Source organism: Akebia trifoliata, chromosome 15 (assembly GCF_017979445.1).
Source record: "Akebia trifoliata isolate Shusen 1 chromosome 15, ASM1797944v1, whole genome shotgun sequence".
NCBI classification, from domain to species: Eukaryota; Viridiplantae; Streptophyta; class Magnoliopsida; order Ranunculales; family Lardizabalaceae; genus Akebia; species Akebia trifoliata.
In genome coordinates this window covers 27,955,239-27,976,538 of record NC_141389.1, presented here as the reverse complement: position 1 = coordinate 27,976,538, position 21,300 = coordinate 27,955,239, and the positions used below count along the sequence as shown (strand labels likewise).

The 21,300-nt window shown below is 32.9% G+C and overlaps 2 protein-coding genes and 1 non-coding gene across 3 annotated transcripts; 1 reads left to right on the top strand and 2 right to left on the bottom strand.

Moving 5' to 3' along the window:
* The first annotated feature begins 3,407 nt into the window (after positions 1-3,407).
* On the top strand, positions 3,408-5,091 carry LSH5 (LIGHT-DEPENDENT SHORT HYPOCOTYLS-like protein (DUF640)). The gene has a single exon (XM_086426555.1). The coding sequence runs from the start codon at positions 3,811-3,813 to the stop codon at positions 4,465-4,467; it is 657 nt and encodes a 218-aa protein (XP_086282681.1). The 5' UTR covers positions 3,408-3,810; the 3' UTR covers positions 4,468-5,091.
* An 11,430-nt stretch (positions 5,092-16,521) lies between these two features.
* Positions 16,522-20,359, bottom strand: LOC147385022 (eukaryotic translation initiation factor 2 subunit alpha homolog). Its single transcript, XM_086426960.1, has 7 exons — positions 19,703-20,359; positions 18,488-18,544; positions 18,323-18,409; positions 18,083-18,229; positions 17,851-17,955; positions 17,156-17,254; positions 16,522-16,952 (listed from the first exon to the last, which is right to left on the bottom strand). The coding sequence occupies exons 1-7, from the start codon at positions 20,084-20,086 to the stop codon at positions 16,797-16,799; spliced, it is 1,035 nt and encodes a 344-aa protein (XP_086283086.1). The 5' UTR covers positions 20,087-20,359; the 3' UTR covers positions 16,522-16,796.
* On the bottom strand, positions 20,342-20,423 carry TRNAS-CGA (transfer RNA serine (anticodon CGA)). The gene has a single exon. It is a non-coding gene; the product is annotated as a tRNA-Ser (tRNA).
* Positions 20,424-21,300: the final 877 nt, after the last annotated feature.

The window sequence follows — 21,300 nt, the reverse complement described above, 5'->3', positions numbered from 1 at the left end:
GCTCTCTTATTAATTTCTGCAATTTTAATCCTTGCAATGAGTGGCTAGATCCTCATTAGAGAGATTAAAGATGCCAAAGCAAGTTTATCCCTCTAATGTAGTTTTAATTCCTTATTTTGCTTACATGTTTACTATTCTAGAAATTCTACTTTGATTAGATGATCTACTTATATTTCTGATTCAAACTTTGATAGCCATTACTTAGATAAGTTCAAGAACGGCTATGCTCTGCGAAGAATCTGAATATAAGCTAGGCAATCTCAATTAAATCTGAATTTTCATGAATGTCTCTTGGTTACCTTTGATAATTAAACCGCTCCACTTTCCGATCCATGAGCAATGACTTGCTACATGAATTGAGTTATTCTTGGAATTGATCTGCATTATGGATAGTTTGCAAAAGCTGATTTGATTTCTCTAAACCTCCTTTCTTATATCTTCAATCTCTACTTTCTGTTTTTATTTCAAATTACAAGTTAATTTCCATTTCATTTGTGCAACAAATCAATTTGTTTTTAAGAAAAATCTATTTTCTAATTCTGTTTTTGTTTCTAACCGAATGAATCTTTGAATCTTCATTGTCCCTGTGGAACGAATTCGACTTGCCCAAAGTCTTAATTCACATCTTAATCTCTGCATTTATTTAGCAAGATCTACAATCGATCAAAAAGATATATAGGATAAAAAAAATGTATATGATACACATGGAGTTTTTTAAATTGCCATCCCAAATGTGAAATGGAAAGGCGAAATCTTCAACACATCTTTGGACTCTAGTAGTTAAAGTTGAGCTTGACATATGATTCGGCCAAGACTTCTATAGTCAGAGTTAGTCTCATAATTGGGACTAACTTTAAAAAACATAAACTAACTTCAAAGATGGAGGCGAAAGTGCGAAAGACCCTCTACATGTCCGAAATTGTGCCTTCAATTATTGAATGTGGGAAGTCATCGACATTATATTAAGCTAAACCAAAAGATACATGTGATGATAATCTAAAATCTATAGAAATAAGGGTGAAAAAGGGTCAAAAAGTGTAAGTAGAGAGATAATTTTATTTACTACATGCTTAATGACTTAGGTAAGTGTCTTGGCAAATGTCCCCAAGTGATGGAAGATCACGAATCAAGGCAAAATTAATTGGATTGAAACATCAATACAAATCACAAAGTAAGGTTCGTTTTTTTCTTCTTTTTTTTCCTTTACACAATTCATTCTTTTTAGGGAAAATTACTAAAAAAGTATGAGATATTTTAATATTTATAAAAGAGAATCTATTTTTTTTCAAATTACAAAAAACAAATTAAATTTTTGGACAATTCTAAGTTTTAATAACTCACTGGACTGTTCAATGTTTTAAATGGAGGCTAAATTTCTAGGGTATTAAAAATAGTTATTAAAACATTGGACAGTCCAACGCTTTAATCATTCGAAGGGCATTTTTTATATATAAAATGTATTTTAACACATTAAAGCCTTGGACAGTCTAACAAATTACTAAAACACTGGATTGTCCAATGTCTTAATTCGTTTTTGATAATTTAAAAAAAAATAGATTTTATTTTATAAAAATTAAAATATTTAACCTTCTTTTAGTAATTTTTCTTTCTTTTTATTAAATAAACAAATAATTAAAGGAAGCTTATCCTCTATAACACATATCCAATGAATAAGAGAGATAGTTATCTTGAAAAAAAAAAAAAAATAGCATCTCAACCTATTGTGAACATGATTTAGATCTGATTTAAAAAAAATTCAAAAAACAATTTTTTTTCCTCTCGATCCATGTCTTTAAAAATGAACGGCTATTAAACACCCGATATTTTAAATGTGAGATCTAACTATATGACTGTTGTGGCGCTCTTTCAACCGTTGAATATATGCTATAGAGGATCATCTTCCATAATTAAATTAGGATGAGAATACAAAGGGTAACAAATCTGTCAAAAATCAATTTGATCCAATGGTCATGCCCATCCTATGATGATGATGATGATGATGATGATGATGATGACGATGATTTTAAGAATATGAAATGATCTAGGTGGGGTCCATCCAACAGTGGACCATTATTACCCTATAGATTCACCACCTTATAATTATGCAAATCTAATGTAGCAGTATCAAACAACCATACAAGAACGTATATTTGGGCTCACTAAGTCAACACTGAAAATATATTTGGAGCAAGATTTTAATAAATATGTGTAAGGTCTAACAGGAACATCTAGCCAGTTGTCTTGGATACAAAAAAAAAAAAAAACATAGTTTAAGAACCGATTTGGAATCTGATTGGTAACCCGACCAGAATTGTTTGAAATGACGAACCAGTCTGACTCATACTAATGAGTATCAAATTCCTTCAAATCAAATAAAAGTTGGAATTGATTCGATGATTGATAAATTTATGATTAAATTAAAAATTAATTAAAATAATTTTTCTATGGTAAATTGAATTAATAAACATTACTAGTTTTCTATCAATCTTGGACATCATTTAAATTCTTAAAAATTATTTACATATATGAAAAACACTAAAATTGTTCTACTGGAGTGATTGAAATCATCCACATTTTAAAAATTCAAATGAATCAATTTTTGATTGGGGAGACCTTTGAGTTCTTTCGCTCACTTGAATTGGAATGATTGAGCTGAGATTTAATGCCATTCAATGAGATTTATTTTGTTTAATATCATAAAAGTTTTCCACACCCTTTTAGAAGGGAGTAGTCCATACTTCATGCATGATTGCACACCTTGACCTCACGGTGGTTTTTTATGGATAAAATACGAGATCAACCAATTTTGATCACACGACCAAGAGGAGTAAGCCCCTATCATTAGTTTTATCATCGAGTTAATTCCTTGTTATCATATTATAAGATTTTGATTTAATATTTTTAATGCTAAGTATTATGGTGAAAGCGTTTTTATTGACACGTCAAATCTTACTTATGACACGTCAATGAATATAAAAACCTTTACTTATTTTCAAGGGATTTTTTCTAAAACATATATGTGAGTGAATTCATCATTTTATAATCAATGAAATTATTGATATATTTATGAATTCGTAGATTATAAAAATGACGAATGCATAATTGAAAATAAAAAAATCCTAATTTTGTTATATTCAATCCACAAAGTGGAGATTCGCCTTATTTTCATAAGGATTGGTGTGTTGTAAGTAAAGTTGGTGCGTTAATAGATTTTTTTTTTTTTTTGATAAATAGAAGCAATTTTCATTTCATCAATTAAAAATTTTGAAAAAAAAAAAATACAAGGCAAAACACCATCTACTCCCATTCGTCTCATCCGTCATCAAAACATTCAAAAGCTACATCTAGAGAGAGAAATAATTATCTAGTAGAAAGAGAAACTAGTGAGAGAGAGAGAGAGAGGGAGAGAGGTAGAGAGAGAAGAGAAGGGGGTCATGTCGAGAGGGGCCAACCACGTGAAATACCAGCATCCCACTCACTCTCTTAGTCATTCGGCCATACTTCCCTCTCGACGTCCCATCCTCCCCACTTTCTCTCTCTACCCTCTCTCTCTCTTCAACACCCCCAAAACCCTCTACATCTCACAAAAATTTCTTAAAAAAAAAAAAAAAAAAAAACCAAAACTCCATTAAGATCCTACAAAAACTTTGGAAAAAAAAAATACAGAGAACTACTTCTTTCTTCCGCTTCTCAGTCCTTTACTTCTCCTACAATGAAAGATCCATAGTTGAATTCTAAACCGAACCCATCAACAAAAATCAAATTAATTACAGGGAGAGAACCCATCAAAGAGTAGAAGAAATTAAAGTGATGGACTCAACATCTGGTAGTACTTCAGAACCCAAACCTACTGAAGCCCCATCAGCATCAGGAGGAGGAGGAGGTGTTAGTGGCTCGGCTGAAGGCTCAACAACTGCGGTGGCGACGGCGGCGGCTGCTGCGCCACCGAGTCGATACGAGTCACAGAAGAGAAGAGACTGGAACACGTTCTTACAATATCTGAAGAACCACAAACCACCACTATCATTATCTCGATGCAGTGGTGCTCATGTGATCGAGTTCTTGAAGTATTTGGACCAATTCGGAAAGACTAAGGTGCACCTAAATGGGTGCGCCTACTTCGGACACCCGAACCCACCAGCACCATGTGCGTGTCCATTAAAGCAAGCTTGGGGTAGTCTTGATGCTTTGATCGGACGGTTGAGAGCAGCTTATGAGGAGAATGGTGGACGGCCAGAATCGAATCCTTTTGGAGCGAGAGCTGTGAGGATTTATTTGAGGGAAGTGAGAGAAGGGCAAGCTAAAGCGAGAGGGATTCCTTATGAGAAGAAGAAGAGAAAGAGAGCAACGACAGCAACAACAACAACAACAGCTGTGACTGTAGCACAAGTTGATGGTGGGGTTGGTTCGAGTTCTGAGGCTGGTGGGGGTGGTGGTGGTGTTGCTCCAGCAACTACTTCCGTATAGTTTTTCATTAATTCTTCTCTTTATCTATTTTAATTTTCAAAAAAAAATTCAGTTTATATATATTATATGGTGATTTTTCTTTTATAATTTGATTGACCATGAACGAATCTAGTTAGAATTTTAGAAATCTATGTCTCTTTTTTTTTCTACCTAAGTTTGAGAAATGAGATCAATCAAATAGAAGAAAGAAACCCACTCTTCTTTCTCTTGTCTTTAATTACAGAAGCTTAATTATCTTTTTTTATTTATTTTTAATTTTTTTAATTGAGTTCAACTAAGGTTTATTACAGTGCTAGTTGGAGGGAATGATCTGAAAGAGGAAGATTTGAAAATAAAGGGGAGAATTGAGATTGTGAAAGTGGATGTGAACACACTTTGAATAATAGAAAATGGGCTCTGTCTAGAATTAAATGGAGGCACAGAATTTGATCTAGCTTTGATGATGATCATGATTGGATTACTTGAACTACTAAGAGAAGACCTAAAATTTTTCTGCTAATTCTCGAACTTGTTGTCTTTATGATTTATTGTATGTTTTCAGCTTTCCATTAGAAATGAAGAAAACCCATGAATTTCTTCATTCTTTTTCTTTATATATAATAATATACAATGATGCATTTTGTCCCTTTGTTTCATCAAAACACCATGAAAAGAGGTAAAAACTCCACCAATACTAAAAAAGAAAAAAAGAACCCATTTTAATTTCATTGAAAATGTTTACATGCACACTATAATTAAATAGATTTGCTACTTTTATTTTTCTTTTTGTTGAGGAACCCAATTAAGATTGAAGTAGAAAAAGAAGCCCAATCTATTTCTTTCTTGTTTCTCTTATCCATGATTGATTGCAGATGTTTTTTTTTTGTTCAAAGTTGAAAGAGTATTTAGGTTAAAATTTGAATTCTAGTGTACATTTGTGGGACGATGGTGATAGTGGTCCCCTAATCAACTGGGCCTCTGAGGGATTTTATCAGGCTTTGAAGGCACACGTGCGCCATCACCCATGATTTACCACTCTCAGTCTCAGCCAATTCAGGTGCCACCCTTCCCCCAAACATCACACACACACACACTTGATTTGGGATTAAAAGGGATGGAGAGAAAAGTCTCTCTCTCTCTCATGATGCCGACAATGAAACCAACATGAGAAGGAGAAGCAAACAAAATGAAGAAAGATAAAATATAATATGTATAATGAAAAATATTTTCTTATTTTATTGCCACTGATGACCACCTCAAGGTGAAAACAACCAGCAGCCAACCCTTTCTCTCATTTTATTTGAAATTAAAATACTACATAGCCCACCAATTACATTTACAAACAAAGAAATTTTTATAATTTCAAATTTAGGCCCATTTCCCAATAACCATGGCTAAAAGCTATATCTACTCATCATCACATCATCATTTTCAATTCCTTCTGCTCCTCCTAAATGTCTCTAGCTAGACTGAATTTAGATCCATGTTTACTGCTAGGAAAAGTTATATTTTTGTTTTTTTTTTCAAATCATACCCATTTCTTCATTTTTCTATCTATATGGCTATAATTAAATTGAAAATAGGTACATGTTTACAGCAATTAAAGTTGAATTTTCTTTTCCATATAATACAATATAAAATAACCCTCCTCTTAAAGTATTATTTGTTCAATTTTCCTTTGTATGATTTTAATTTGATTGGAATTAGGCCTATATATGTTTCTACCTAGTAAAAGTTGTACTGTTTTTTCATATAATATGATATAAACTTTATTTATTTATTTATAAGTATAATATGATACAAACTCAAATCACACTCTCTTAAAATACCCATTTCTTCATCTATCCTTACAGTGATTTTTTCCATTTCAATCTCAGTAAAAAGTCCGAAAACTTAAATAATTAATGATTTAAATTTTAAAGTATAGAGGGATAATTTATTTAATTAATTAAATAGCATCAACTCTGAAATTTGTATTATCTCACTGGTGAAAGGCAACATACCTTTAACCTTAAAAATTAATCTGAATTGATGTGCTTTGTATTGAAACACATTGAGTTAGATCTTAATTTCCATTGGATTGTTGAGATATTGTAACACAAGAAGAGATCAAGATATTAGAGGTTCGCTAGATTTGGGAAGTGTATATATAATGTAGTTTGTTTTTTGGGATATTTTGATTTCTTTATTCATGAATACCCTATATTTAAACTCCCCTCAAACCCTTGTTCTACTCTTCCCCTATCTAGTGGATCAATCATAAAACTCCTTCAAGTTTTGAACCGTTCATTGCCTATCACTAAATGGAAAAAAGTTGAGATTTGTGGCACGAAGTGCTCATTTTTCAATATTTTTCTCCCCATCGCAGCAAGCTTCTTTTCAAAGGCACTCCCACATTCAAGCTAAGGAGTAATCTAAAAACAATCCTCATAGGAAGTGAATGCCCTAGTACCTTCTTTTACTTGTACTTGTAGATTCTTTTCATCTTTTTCTTTTATGAAGTTCCATTTTCGATTGGGATTCTTATTAATTGACATCCATACTTTTGTTTCCCTGATTCTTGAAATCATGATTAAGTTTCCTTTCTGTTGGTATAGATTGAGTCTTTATTATTATTTTCATATTCTTGACAATTGATTTGTAGCTCTAGATCATCTAACATATCTTCTTGTAACTTTTTGGGGTTTATATTGACCGCTATTGAGGGTATTTATCGTTCACATTTCATCATGATCTTATCTCCAGTTTACACATGTACAATCAATGAGTAAATTGTATTTAATTTTGTTTCAACATTCACCATTAAGAACTTACTTAATTGTGATAATTAGATTAGATATGTTACATACAATAAAAACAACTAAAATGTTACATAGATGTATCTAAGATTGCAAAGCCCTTAAATTTTCTAATTTTACAAGAAACCCCAAATTTATAACTGATTGAAACCTAGTTGTTGCTTTACTTCTATAGTAAATATGTAACATTGATGTATTTAAGAGTTCTAACCTTACATGAACCCTATAATTTTTAAAAGCAAAAAAAGACTTAGCTAACTGTTGTTTTTTCTTTATCTCATTCCCTCTGAACTTTTTTCACTTACAAAATTGAAATGAGTTTTATGATATAGCTTTGTTGTTGACAAGACTTCTGCTTCTCTTCTTTTGGGTTTTTTTGTTTGTTTACGCTTCACTTGAAAGCTTCCTCGTGCTGATATCACTTCTACTACCTTAAATATCTCTTGATTAATGGAGGAAAACCAAAGGTTTATTCTAGTAAGTTAATCCACTCATTTTATGAATCAGAAGATAAGTTAGTTAACGATAATTTCAGAAAGGAAATGGTATGTCCAACACTTCGTGGTAAGCTAACATCCTCAATCATGTGTGATTTGCAAATATAGCATTCCATATTTTGTCATTTAATGCAAAATAATTAAAAAAAAATCATTCAATATATTTCCTTTCTCAGAATTAGGGTCAATTATCTTTGATTACATATTTACATGAACTGAACAAAGGGTTTGAGTGGATTCCCTAATTCAGTTTGGAACTGGGAGAGAAGAGAAAAGAGGAAAAAGGAAGAAAGACTCGATGGAGGGTCTTTTACCCCAAGGGGTTGGCCTAGTGGCAAGCCGTGCACTTGACAAGTACTTGAGGTAGGTCATGTGTTTGAAACCCATGGAGCTATGAATTTCTTGGGGCCACCCTCCAGGGTGATGCTGACCCTTGACTCAACCTACTGAACATAGGATTTCCTGAGAGGGCGGTGCGTGTGATCGTGGGAGTAGCCCCTCCAAAGGGTGGGGACAAGCACTGATAAAAAAAAGAAAAAAAAAAAGAAAAAAGAAAAAAAGGAAGGTGGAGGGTTCTTTTGTTATATCTAGTTGGTGATTGATTGATCAACAGTGTTGTCTTTTTAATTAGAGGTAAGAAAGAAACATTCTTATTTCATCCAAGGAAGGTAGACATCTATCTTTTTTTGTTTTGGGATTTTATCTAGGTCTCTCTCACAATAAATAAAGTGCATTCCTAGAGTGACAATTCAGGTCACTGCATTAGACACTTAGCTGACGTGGAGATATGCATAGATTCATAGTTATTTTTACTTGTACCTCAAGAAAAAACATCTACAATTCTATGCACACTTTCACGTTAATGCAGTGTCAAATACAGTAATATCATGTGCAGTCACTTAATCATTTTTCATAAAATAAGTAAGAGTCATGTTGGAGTGACCTTAAGTTGGAACCTCATGTCACACTTCTCACATGAAAGTGGATAAGAATCATAGATATTTTTCACTGGCATCCCAATGAAAAGCATCTATAACTCAAATGCGTCAAAAAGTGGGATATGAGGTTAAAATCTGAGGTCACTTCAGCATTATTTAATAAGTAATGATGCAAAGTGTATTTTATAATGCAAAATTTCAAAAGTATATATATATATATATATATATATATATATATATATATATATAGAGAGAGAGAGAGAGATTTAATTATCTTTGTGATTATATCTGGGTTTCTCCAACAATAAATAAATAATGACTGACAGTGTACTCTGTGACGCACAATGTAAAAAGAGAGGGAGAGAGAGAGAGTGAAGAACAAGAGTACTATTGTATTGTTTTTTTGTTTGATAAATGATTTGTTTACATCATAATGTGATTGGACATTGGTGGGTTTGAGTGAAAAGGGCAAAAGAAGTAAATGTTGTTAGGTGAGAAAGTTTCGAATTGCTTGTTTTGTCCCAATCAAAATCCATCCGTCCATCACAGCCTCTCCTCTAAAGCTTGGATGATAATGTACTTTCGATTCCATTTAAGAGAGTGAGCCTCAACCAACCATGGGTCAAAGGCAGGCAAAAGCTTGGGAATGATGGGGCCTTTGAAGCACCTGCACAGTCTAGTCTTGTCTTGTCCAGTCCTCCCGCTCTATTATTATTGTTGTTATACTTGTATATTATGGATGACTAATGGTTGAAATTGAATATAAATTTAAATTAGAGAGCTTTTATTGCCACACTAGCTTTTGCTAATACCACCCCAATTCATTCCTGAATCACCAAAGAATTAGCCTGCATTTGAAGTGGCCTTATCAAATTTTGGTGTGGCAATAGAATCTCTATTAAATTAAGACCTCCCTTCGTCGTTACATTTTATATTATGTAAGACATCAGATGGCCCTATTAAAAATGTCCTACTTTACCTCATCACATCATAAGCACATATCTTCACAAACGAAAGGTCAACTATCAACCGGATGGTCATTGTGAATCAAAACGACTCGGGTGGGTCATCCTTGTCAGGAAAGGTCGAAACCCACCAATCAGTTAGTCATTGTGAATCATCCATCACATTGATTCCTCTAAGATAAAGATGATTTGAGAGATATTTTGAAAATACCAATCGATTTATCAGTTGGGTTTTGTGTTTTTGATGTATAAATATTCATTTTTTTTTTAATTTTTAAATTAATTTTATGTGTATAAATAAAGATTTTGTGATGGTGCAATTATTAATTCATCTTATTACAAGAAAAATATAATTATTTAAATACATATTTGAATTGATTTAAATGATTTTTGACTCATCCAAGATGCAATGACATGGATGACCGAGCTCAATGTCAATGGAGAGGAGATGTGATACCAAGTTTTAAGACTATCTTCACAAATGAAGAGAAAATTGTGATTTTTCTTGGGTTTTGTGATGGTGAGGGGATGATAAGAAAATATGACCTACATAAATGCCTTCGGATTGGAATTCTAGAATATTCACCCAAAATTTTATAGAAGAAAAAAAATATATTACCATAGAGAGCTTGAAAATGGATAAGACAAATAAAGATTTTTGAGTCATGAATTTTCTATAGAAGATTCAAGTTAATGGATTGAAGATGAAATTGAATAAATTAAAAATAATTTGTCATAAAAAATTTGAAAATGGCATGGTTGAAGATCATTTAGATCATTTTTCGTTAGTCAATCAGAGAATACAAAAGAGGCATTTTATGAATATGTAGATCAATTGTATGATTGACTTTAGATATGAATAAAGCTCTTTTGAAAGCCTTAGTAGAAGTGGGTAATGGAATTGGGTGAATGGGAGGAAAGGGAGTCCAGACGATGGAAGAGTAAGGGGGAGGCCGGTTCATTTGACAAAAATGGAACATTTTATCTAAGCGGCTAAAGAATTCTTGGAAAAAGATGGAGCAAACCAATGAAAAACTATAAGAGGAGAATAAGGAGTGTATTTCCACGTGAGATTGAAATAGAAAGATAATTATATAGTTAAAAAATGTACTTGTTTAAAAAAAAATTTATTTAATTGGAATGAATAAATTATTTAGTAATTTGAAAAAAAGTAGGGAAGTCTGAATTTTTTTTGAGGAGTTGAATTGAAATTATTCTAAAATTCATTTGTAATTCGCTAATTATTTGGAGGATTGCTAATAGCTCAAGAAGACACAAGGGTATGTCAAATATTGACCAAAATTTGCACGGATGTGTTCTTTAAGATGAAAGTGATAAGTTAAATGGTTATAAAGATCCACTCAGGTTGATCTTTTATAATGCAACACCTCATATTTTCTTTGCTTTTTGAGAAAGAGAGAGGAGGAGGATTTCACTAGAATGTACTCCATTCTTCCTCTATAGCTCGTTCAGAACTGTTTCCATGCCTTTTCTCCAATTTTTTATTTTTTGTTTTTGAATTATGATTTTTAAGATCAGCTAACTCATGGTGGGGCGTAAAATTTGCATTCAAACTCTAATAATTACTTTTTGGACATAAATTATTACATTATATGGTCTTCACACTCTTATTTATGCACTCGCGTTGGAATAACATCTCACATCGAAACGATACTTTACCCTTATATGTGTGAATTAGTCGGTACTAACCTCTATTTAATTTCACCCAAACTTCATCTTGATTGTGAATAGATCATGCATGATTGAGTCTATAAGCAATGACAGCTTCCCTATGATGACTCATAAAACTTACTTACATTTACTACTTAATTTTAAGAGAGAATCTTGTTGTAAATCGTTTCGTTTTGAAGGATAGAAACCTTAACCCACAGTAAATATACTTATTAATGAGTTCTATGAACAAAGAGGAGCTTCTAGTTAAAGCAGCGACTTCAGACAAGTTAAAAGATCAAAAGAGACAAGAGGAGGGACAATAATTAAAGATTGACATGGTAAGGGTTGATTCAACGAATCCTTTTGCCGTCATAAGGATGGTTTATGTCTATCGAAAGAAATGACAAAGGATGGTATGGGTGATTATCAAGAAAATACACACTACATGAAAATTGAAAAATTCAACTGGTCAAATCCCACGAATTTTAAAAATTAAATTTTGATAGCCTAGGGCCTTAGAAAAAACAAATTTCCCCAAATTCGATGGCTCTAAGTCACTAAATTTCTTGCTAGTTGGGAAAAATTGACAATGAAAAATTTGACACCTTAATTCGTTAAATATGAATTTTTTTCCACATTGTGACAAGAGTCAGATTAACATAGATTAACATATCCTATTACCATCACAAGGATCATATGGGTTATTTTTTATTTTTATTTTTGTTAAGGTTTCACGATTTATCGATCAAAAAAAGTATATCATTTTGCTTTTAAAGAAGAATTAATATTTCTGTTTTTTATTCGGTGATTGGTATGTGTGTTTTCTTTTCTTTTTTATCTCTGTGCTTCGCATTTTATTGAATGCAAAAGATGATTTACTTTTTGTCAAGAAGGACTTCATTGCTAGATATTTTATAGAAGCTTTGTGTAATTTTTTTTCTTTCGATTTTGTACTTAATCAATTGAGAATGTTGCTATCTTAGAGAACAATTTGTGAACTTGATCTTCTCAAAAGGTTAGATACCGAGTTTTCTTGAGAAATGATTTAAGAACCCCCTAATAACTTTGTCATTTATAGAGTTTATATAAGAATAAATTTTCAATTATACCATTAACTTGATAGGTTTTAGTAAATCTTCCTCAAATTTTGGTAATTCTAAAGACTTTTAATGGGCCCATCCATTCCTTTGAGAGTGGGGCTTACGGCCAAACTATTTAATTCTTTTATCAACCCATTTTGATGGTTTTGTTTAGAGTCCAACCAGCCTTAGTAAGATAGTGAGGAAAAGGGTCTTACTAAGCCTCATACTCAATAATAATAATAAAAAAAAGGCATTCATACTCATGACAAATCCCGAGGACTTATTTTATGCATCTCCAGACCTTTTTATGGTGGATGGGGTTTAGTAAGGTCTTTTTTCTTACTATCTTAGTAAAGAAAGGATATCTCTTTTGCTCATTAGACTATGGATTTGTCATTTTATTAGATGTATGAGTTTAATACGTGGTATGAATTTCTTATATATGTTTTAATTTTATATGCAAAAACCTTATGTCCTATCTTAATCTAAGTGTCAAATTTGAATATCTAAGATTCATTTATGATGTAGAATTTTTTTTACATTTTATTTGAGATAGGGAGACTTTTTGCAATTTGATTTCCAAAAGGATAGTACCCCAAATCTTTCCTTGTCACACCCAAATCATAAACTTTGGATAACTACGTTTACATGTCAATCTTGGGTCCAATGAGGGGCAATTGATTACAAATTAGACTCCTTTTCCACCAAAACAAATTTCTAATGGATGATAATTGTACATTTGAACTTGACATTTTGAACACCCATGATAGAAACTTCAAAGATGCCCAAAAACAAAACCCTAGAAAGTGATGGGACATGCATTTTCCTTAAAGTGATGAGTCACCTGTGACTCTCTTTCAGTAGAGAATCTTATTGGGAATTACATGACTTGTACAGGTAAATAATAGGGTAATTTAGAAACATCCCCCTATGAAATTGATGATATTAAGTTTATCCCCTTACAAATACAAGATTAACCTTACCTCTCTTGACCTTAAGTCAATATTAAGTTTTATTGATTATTTTACGGGAAAATTTTAAATTTTTTTATTTTTTTGAGCTGTGTTGGAGTGACCTCAAACTGAACCTCATATCATACTTTTTGACATAAAAGTGGATAGGACCATACATGCTTTTTCACTCATATATCGATGAAAAGCATTTATGATTTCCATACATTTTCACGTAAGAAATACATTATGAGATTCCAGGCTAAGTCTTTTCAGCATTTTTTTTCTTTTAAAATACCCTTCAAATACTTAAATTAATAAATCAAAATTTGGTAAATATTAAAATTTCCCTGTTAAATCATGGATAAAAAATAACGTTGGCTTACGAAAAGGTGATAAATCTAATATCACCAATTTTATAAGGGGTGTTTCTAAATTACCCTAAACAATATGACTTTCAAATTTAAAGTAAAAAAAAAATTGCTAAGCCCATCAAGGGTACTAACGCAAAAATGATTTTTTAGTTAGTCATTCTACTTAACAAATGAGGATAGTAATTTTAACATCCAATGAAAATGTGAAATAATGATAATAATATAACGATCGAGGGTTTATATGAAAAATAGTATTTATTTCAAATTGTCAAATCCATGAAATAGACCGGCCACTTATATCATGCTTGTCTATATTACATTATTGATATTATGCCATCTTCTAATATAAATCCTAATCAATTCATTCATTCAATTAGACATAAATGTATAGAGAAACAAGATCTGTACAGCGGACTTCATTTTAAATGAGACTTTCATGATTATGATACTCAAATGTCACGGTCATTGTATTGTATTTTATGAGATCGTAACCTTAGTTTTACCTTATAGGGTTGAAATTGATATATTCAATGATGTTCACACACACAAGATCACATCATCAAAAGGTATTTATACAAAATTTACATCAACATGAATCCAATGCATCTAACTACTCATCAACCAAAGTTACGTGAAAGAAATAAATATAACACCTAATCTACCTAAACCAAGTCAAAAACATCATTTTAGCGTGAAATTTGAGAAACAAATTCAAAATTATTAATTTTGGTCAATTTTTCAGTTTGATTTTAAAAAAAAAATCTATTTTTGAAATTCAACTCAAATATACCATCTGATTCTAAAATTGAATAATGGAAGGTGGGTGAGGCTAGAAATGGAGGGCCCATTGCCTTGATGACACCCATGTTGTAGTTTGTGAAGCATGATAATATTGATCAACAGAGAGGTACTATAAATTCATCCACACATTCACACCAATCAAACTTGACGTTGAGCTCGTTGGGGGTGTGAGGGAAACCAATGCCCCTTCCCTTAGGGAGGCTTGGGGCAAAGGCCTCGAAAGACAAAAGGTTCTTTTATAATTTCATTAATATTATGTAAAATTCTAATTAGATTTCCTGAATTATTTATATTTCACGTTTTTTGTTTTTTGTTTTTTAAATTGTAATCTACATGTTTGAACCGTTACCTCAATCTTTAGATAATCATGTAAAATCTTTGTGTTTATTTTTGTGATTATATTTTATTTTATATTTATTTATTTATTTTATTAAAAAAAATTGAATTGCACCTATTTTCTTAACAATCAGTCATGGATGATGCCTAACCATCTTTAGATTTAGATGGTCAACCTCAAGTCTACTGTAACAAAATTAAAGGGTAACGTGTAACAAAATTAAAAAGGGTAACGTGTGAAAGTCGATATTAAAGAGTCAGGTTTTTTTTTCTTCTCCAGAGTTCCAGCATTTGGGGGGCCCATATGACCACCACCTTATGCTTATAAAAGTGAAAACTGAAAACTGTAAAAAAAAAAAAAAAAAAAAAAATTCTCCAAAATTAAAAGTCATCAGTAAAGACACACGTGTGAGCGTACAGTCGGTGGCAGGAAAGGACAAGAAATCTAAAAGAGAGAGGTGGAGATGATTAATAGTGAAGTGGGTCCCATTCGAATGGTTTGACTTACTGTACTTATAGTCGCCGACAAGATATCTAGGCCGTAGATTCTTGACAGAAGCTATCGTCCTCTCATCCTTTCTTACTCTTTTCTTTCTCGTGGATACTTTATTCTCTTTCTATATTTTGTACCAAATTTGAACTTGAGAAATCTACTCTCAAAACAACTAACTCTCTCTCTCTCTCTCTCTCTACGTCTCTATGGGATGATTTTTGTTGTATAAGTTATGTTGGCAACAATCATATACAAGTGTTACATGGACCCCACCTCATGTACATCCAATGGCCCAATTGGAGGTTGGAGGTGAAACCTGATTTAGGTTTCTCTGGTGAAAAGGCTCTTCTAGAGTTGAATGGCAATGGCTCAAAAAAAATTTTTTTGACTCAGGCCCATTTTGGGGCCCAACTATAAAAGGGGTTTTTAACCCGGTATTGGTTCAAAAATTAGGACTCAGGCCCATTTAAGGCCCAACTATAAATGGGGGTTTCAACCCTTATTTTGATTTTATGTTAACAGAAGAGGGTTTGAGAGAGGAAAGAACTCTTGAATCTTGCCAATTTTTACCTTTCATATATTGGAATCGGTGTGCATCCGTGGGAGTACCTCAATCTAGAGGGAATCATGTAAATGTGTGTGTTCTTCGTGTTGTTTTTCGATTTGTTTCTTGATTCGATTGCACCAATTTTCTTAATAGGCCCAAGTCCCAGTAGTCCAAGATCTTTCGATCTAAACTTATTTCATGGACCCACAAAGTGAGATCGTTCTATTAGTCTTGATAGAGAACATGATGAGATGCAAATTGTGTTAAGGTAAAAGTGGAAAAGTGTCCTCCATTAGTGTAAAAGTGTAAACCAAACCTTGGGCTGTGAATAGGTGGGCTTGGACAAGTCCAAGTCCAAACCCAACTCAACATTACAAAGGGGTTTGGGCCGGGCTAAACCTTGAAAGGTGGTTTTGAAGTCAGGTGAGAAACAGAACAAAATCTTGGTTAGCTAAAACTTGGAATTTTTTCGATTTTTGTTTGATATTTTCAACTTGGGAATTTCTTTCTTTTTTTTTTTTCTTTTTTTCCAATTTCTGGTTAGGATTAATGGAATTTATTTGATTGTGAAACACTGCAGATATTGTGCAAACAACGTACGAACAGCGAAGAAAGATTTATTTGTTATTTATAGGCACTATGTGTGAAACATATGGTTCCATCGATTTATTTGACACAATGAAAAGTTAAAAAACCCGACAACTTCAAATCCATTTATTTCTAAGGTATGAAAACCATTCTCCAAATGAACTCGGGATAAGATATGGTCACTCCCCGAGCTAGAAAAACCTATCGAATGAGATGCTAGGATGGGAACGGGTTTAATGACAGCTATACAGTTACTCTCAACCATGACAATAAAATTAGTTTCAATGTCGAACTACTCTCCTCGGCTTTACTCTTCTATACCAGTGACTGAACTTTCCAAATCAATCTCGCCCATTCCCGTATCTTCCTCTTGTTCGCTATTTTCATCGCCACTAAGTTCCTTATTAGCTTTGTGAAGTTTTTCCATGTGTTCCGCAAATTGCTTATCATCTCGTTCGCTCACCTACACCGATTATCAAATCATTGTAATAGGGAAAAACGAGGAATGCATTTGGCTTCAAAATTTCTCATACAAGTATGTTTCATGTCCACAAAAAATTTAAAGGTTCACCGGTGTATTACATAATAGGGGAATTTTTTTTTTGGATGGGGGAGACATGTTTGACAGGACTTGGAAAAAAAAAGTAGAAAAAAATTGGCACTCACAGCTCTTGGTGCCTCCTTCACGCCAAGCTTTCCCTTGTGGCGGTCTATTTCTTCGGTGCAAGCTTTGATGGCTTTGTTGAGAACCAATATCCCTTGATCCTGCCCACCCAAAAGAACATAATACTAGTACACATTTCTCCATAACATTTTCTTATGCAAGAAATACAGACTGAAAATAGTGTAGTTAACAATCAAGAATTATCCGCGTAAAAAGTCAAAATATAAAATACCACTGGAGTCTATTTTTATATGATTGCTATAATTTTGAAAAAGTTCAAAATGTCGTGAATTTTTACAAGGAGTTGAATTGGACGTTAGTTTTAATTGTTTTTTGTATCATTCAAAAAATTGGATATAATTCGTGAATTATTCAGAATTACTTACTACGGTAGAGTCTGTGTAGTGTGTAATCATACCACAGACCTGCGACCAACCTTCACAGTTAAACCTTTCAAAGAAAAATCACAATTTCTTTCCTCCAAGTGTCATAGTGTTCTTAAGGTTTTATAAGTCACTATGATTTAGGTCAAGGAGTTCAGTGTTCTGTCTATGCTATCGCAACGTTTCTTAGCACACTTTCGATTTTCACAAACACTCCACATCTTTTATCATTTAAGTTAGAGAGTCATATATTGCTCCAGCAACAGAGACAAAGGTAAAAACAGTGCTAAATTACTAAGAAATCATTCACTGACCTTGTCAAGAGTTTGAGTGGTAAGAACATAGAGTGGTGGTGCCACCAGTTTAATTTTCACAGGGCACTCGTTATTGCCAGTAGCTTCAGCTTTCCGCATAGCTTCCTACCAAGTCAAAAATCAAAATTAATTGAAAAGTACAAAATTTCCAAATTCAACCACAAAGTACAAGTGTTTGAACTATAACCCATTAAAGGAAATTGGGTCAAAAAATGAAGAACATGAGCAATACCTTGATGTGAAGAACCCCATCAAACTGAAAACATTTGATTTCAATATCTGCACGTATCTTCAATGGTTGTGGTGTCATTCGCCTCCTAATATTTTTTATTAAACAATCTTTGACCTCCCCTGACATAGCAGGTACCACCTTTGTCACCTATAAGATTAGTAATGGATGTCTACACAGTCAATGTCGTTGAGTGTCAAAAAAAAGGTAATAAGAAGCCAATATTATGTACACCTACATTACCTCTTGCCCATCAGGACCAACTTCTTTTATTTCACGAATGAGAGAATTTAGAACAGAACCAGGATCAGTCACAATTAACTTGAATGCCTGCCAAAAAAACATACATGTATGCAACTCCTAATTGAAAAGCAAAGAATCCCCGTATAAGATGGTCTGCGGTGTTACCTCAAAAGCATGCCCGTATTTTCGGTACAGAGGCCAGCCAACATGGATATACAGATCCTGTGATGAGTAACTTATATTTAGAATATAATGCACGAGGACAATACCTATTGCGTATTTTTGACATAACAGTTGCTTACTTTGAGACACTTTTATATAGAATTCCCATGTGACAAAGTTTCTGCCTTAAAGCACCAAACGTTGTTGCTCTCTAAAATATTTCAGATGTTCATGTTTCCTTGGGCACCCTTGTTTGCTTCCCTTTTAGGCTGAAATTTTTTGGATTTCATATAATAAGGCTATTGTAGTTGGCTTTTGATCGTGTTGCATGACTTCATCAAGCATCTTCAATCATTTGTGATTCACTTCTGTTTTCTTTGAACTTGTAAATATTATCGAGTCAATTATAGCTTTTGAATTTCTTTATTTCTTTTTGGTTCTTAAGTTTTTGTGGTCGAATCATACTTGGCTTATTGGAACTTGGAAGGGAAATGTCATGTTGCCTTTCTCAACAGGGTTGGATTCCATTCAATGCTCCTAATTGCAGCCACTATTTCTACGGTAGTTGTTCTAGTTGTTCGTTAGTGTCTTTCGTAAGATCAACCACCAAATCATACATCTCACGCTGATTTTTCATGTCATACAGTCCCGTGACGGCAAAGTGCACAAGTTAAGGGAACCATCCACAAACACATTTTCATAACAACTAAAACCCAAGTTCCTAATTATCTTGAAATCAAATAAAATTTCAAGATTTCCAATTTTTCAAACTTACCCTTAAAAGTACTCTCAATGGGAAACATGGTTTTAAATCTCATCCGAGTCATCTCGGTATTGTTAAGCAACGAGATGGATATACATTGTGCGTTCACACCATCTTGTGAGATAAACGAGATGACTCGGACGATATTTTGAAAATCTCGGATGAGTCAATAAAACTCGGCCAAGTCAACTGGGTTTTTGTAGATTTTGATTAAGATAATTATTTTTTTAGAATTTAAATATTTATTACATAAATAAAACATGATTTTATGACTAAAAACATCTTCTAATCTATCTTCTTATATTAAAAAATTATAACTATTTTAGAGAGTTACTATTGCCACATCAACTTTTACTATCTCGAAATCAAATAAATTTTCAAACTTACACTTAAAGTTACACTCAATGGAAAATCAAATTTTATGAAAAATTAAACAAAATTGAAGATAAAATTACCTCTAAATCGAGTTGCAACGTCTCTGCAACATGACGCATTATAGAATGAACAAGTTTGCTCTTATTATACCTCTCCTCACAAACTTGAATATCTTCCTCAGATGCTCTTCTCTTGCTGAGATCGATGTAACCTTTCTCTTTATCAACCCTAACAACCATCACAGGTTCTTGTCGACCAACCTTAATCAAACTGCTTACACTTCGAATTCTTCTGCGAGAGAGCTCTGAGAACAAAATCATTCCTTCTATGTTGTTGTACTCAAGCAGAGAAACGTAAGCGCCCATGTCAGCGATGTTCTTCACTTGAATCATCACTGCCATGTCGACTTCTGGGTATTTTGATTCGTACATTCGACACTCTAAATTGGGTGTGTTCGTCGCCATGTTCAGTGTGAGAACGAAAATCTAGAGTTTCAGTACTGTGGAAGAAATGTGGGTTTCTGTTTGCGTAAAAATTCTCAATGTTCGAGACGAAAGTGGATTCGATTCTCTGCTTTTGGGAGAAAAAAATTTGAAAAATGTTCAATGCGTCGACAGCAGGAATCGAAATGTTAGTGTTTCTGTAAAAATTCTCAGTCGTCGAGACGAAAGTGGATTCGATCCTCTGCTTTTGGGAAAAAATTTGCAAAATTTCCATTGCGTCGACAGCAGGATTCGAACCTGCGCAGGCAAAGCCCAACAGATTTCGAGTCTGTCTCCTTAACCACTCGGACATATCGACACTTTGACGTAAGGTTGTTACTTTTATAAATTATAACTTTAATTTTTAACACCTGTAATTCTCCTACATTTGACCATGGGATCCGTTCGAGTTAATCATTTAGATCAATACCTAGATGAAAATAGTTAAAGAAAGAGAAGGTTCAATGTAATATGAGGTAGAAGAATTGGTCGACTCATCAGATTCATGATATGAAAGACTATAGGTTTGAATCCTATCCTCTCCTAAGAAAAAGAGTTCGACAACAGAGACAAGATCGGCCTTGGGCAACCTCTACCCTTACTTGATATTTTTAATCCTCCTTTTGGCACTTATAAAGATAATCCAACCATATATTTACTACTATAATGAGAGAAGGCGAATTAAAAGTGGTTTGACACCAAAATTTAAATTTCAAAATGCCACTACCTTAACATTTAAATTTAATATAATCATGGTCATTTTGGTCAACAACCAAGAAAAATGAATTGTACGTCCTTGAAATCACGTTCGTTAATTTCCAAATTTTCAAAAATATTGTCTTACAGACTCACACATCCTTTGGTCAATGTTTTAAATTACAGATAATCTCTTTTGATACACGTGAATTTGCACATGCCATAGTTTCCATAACTTGGAGGTCATCCTCATAAAAATCCATTATTATGAAAAATTGACTTGAATTTGGTTAATTCACTTAAATCATTACTTCAATTAATTTTTTAGGCAAAAATATCATATGCTAAAGTGCAATTTTTTTTTTTGTAGTTTTAACTCAAAAAACACAAGAATAATGATACATAATCGTAGATTTTCTTTCCCCAGGATGCACAACTGCACATGTTGATGTGCATCATATACTAAAGAATAATGATTTTCAGCCTTTGCTTGCATTCCC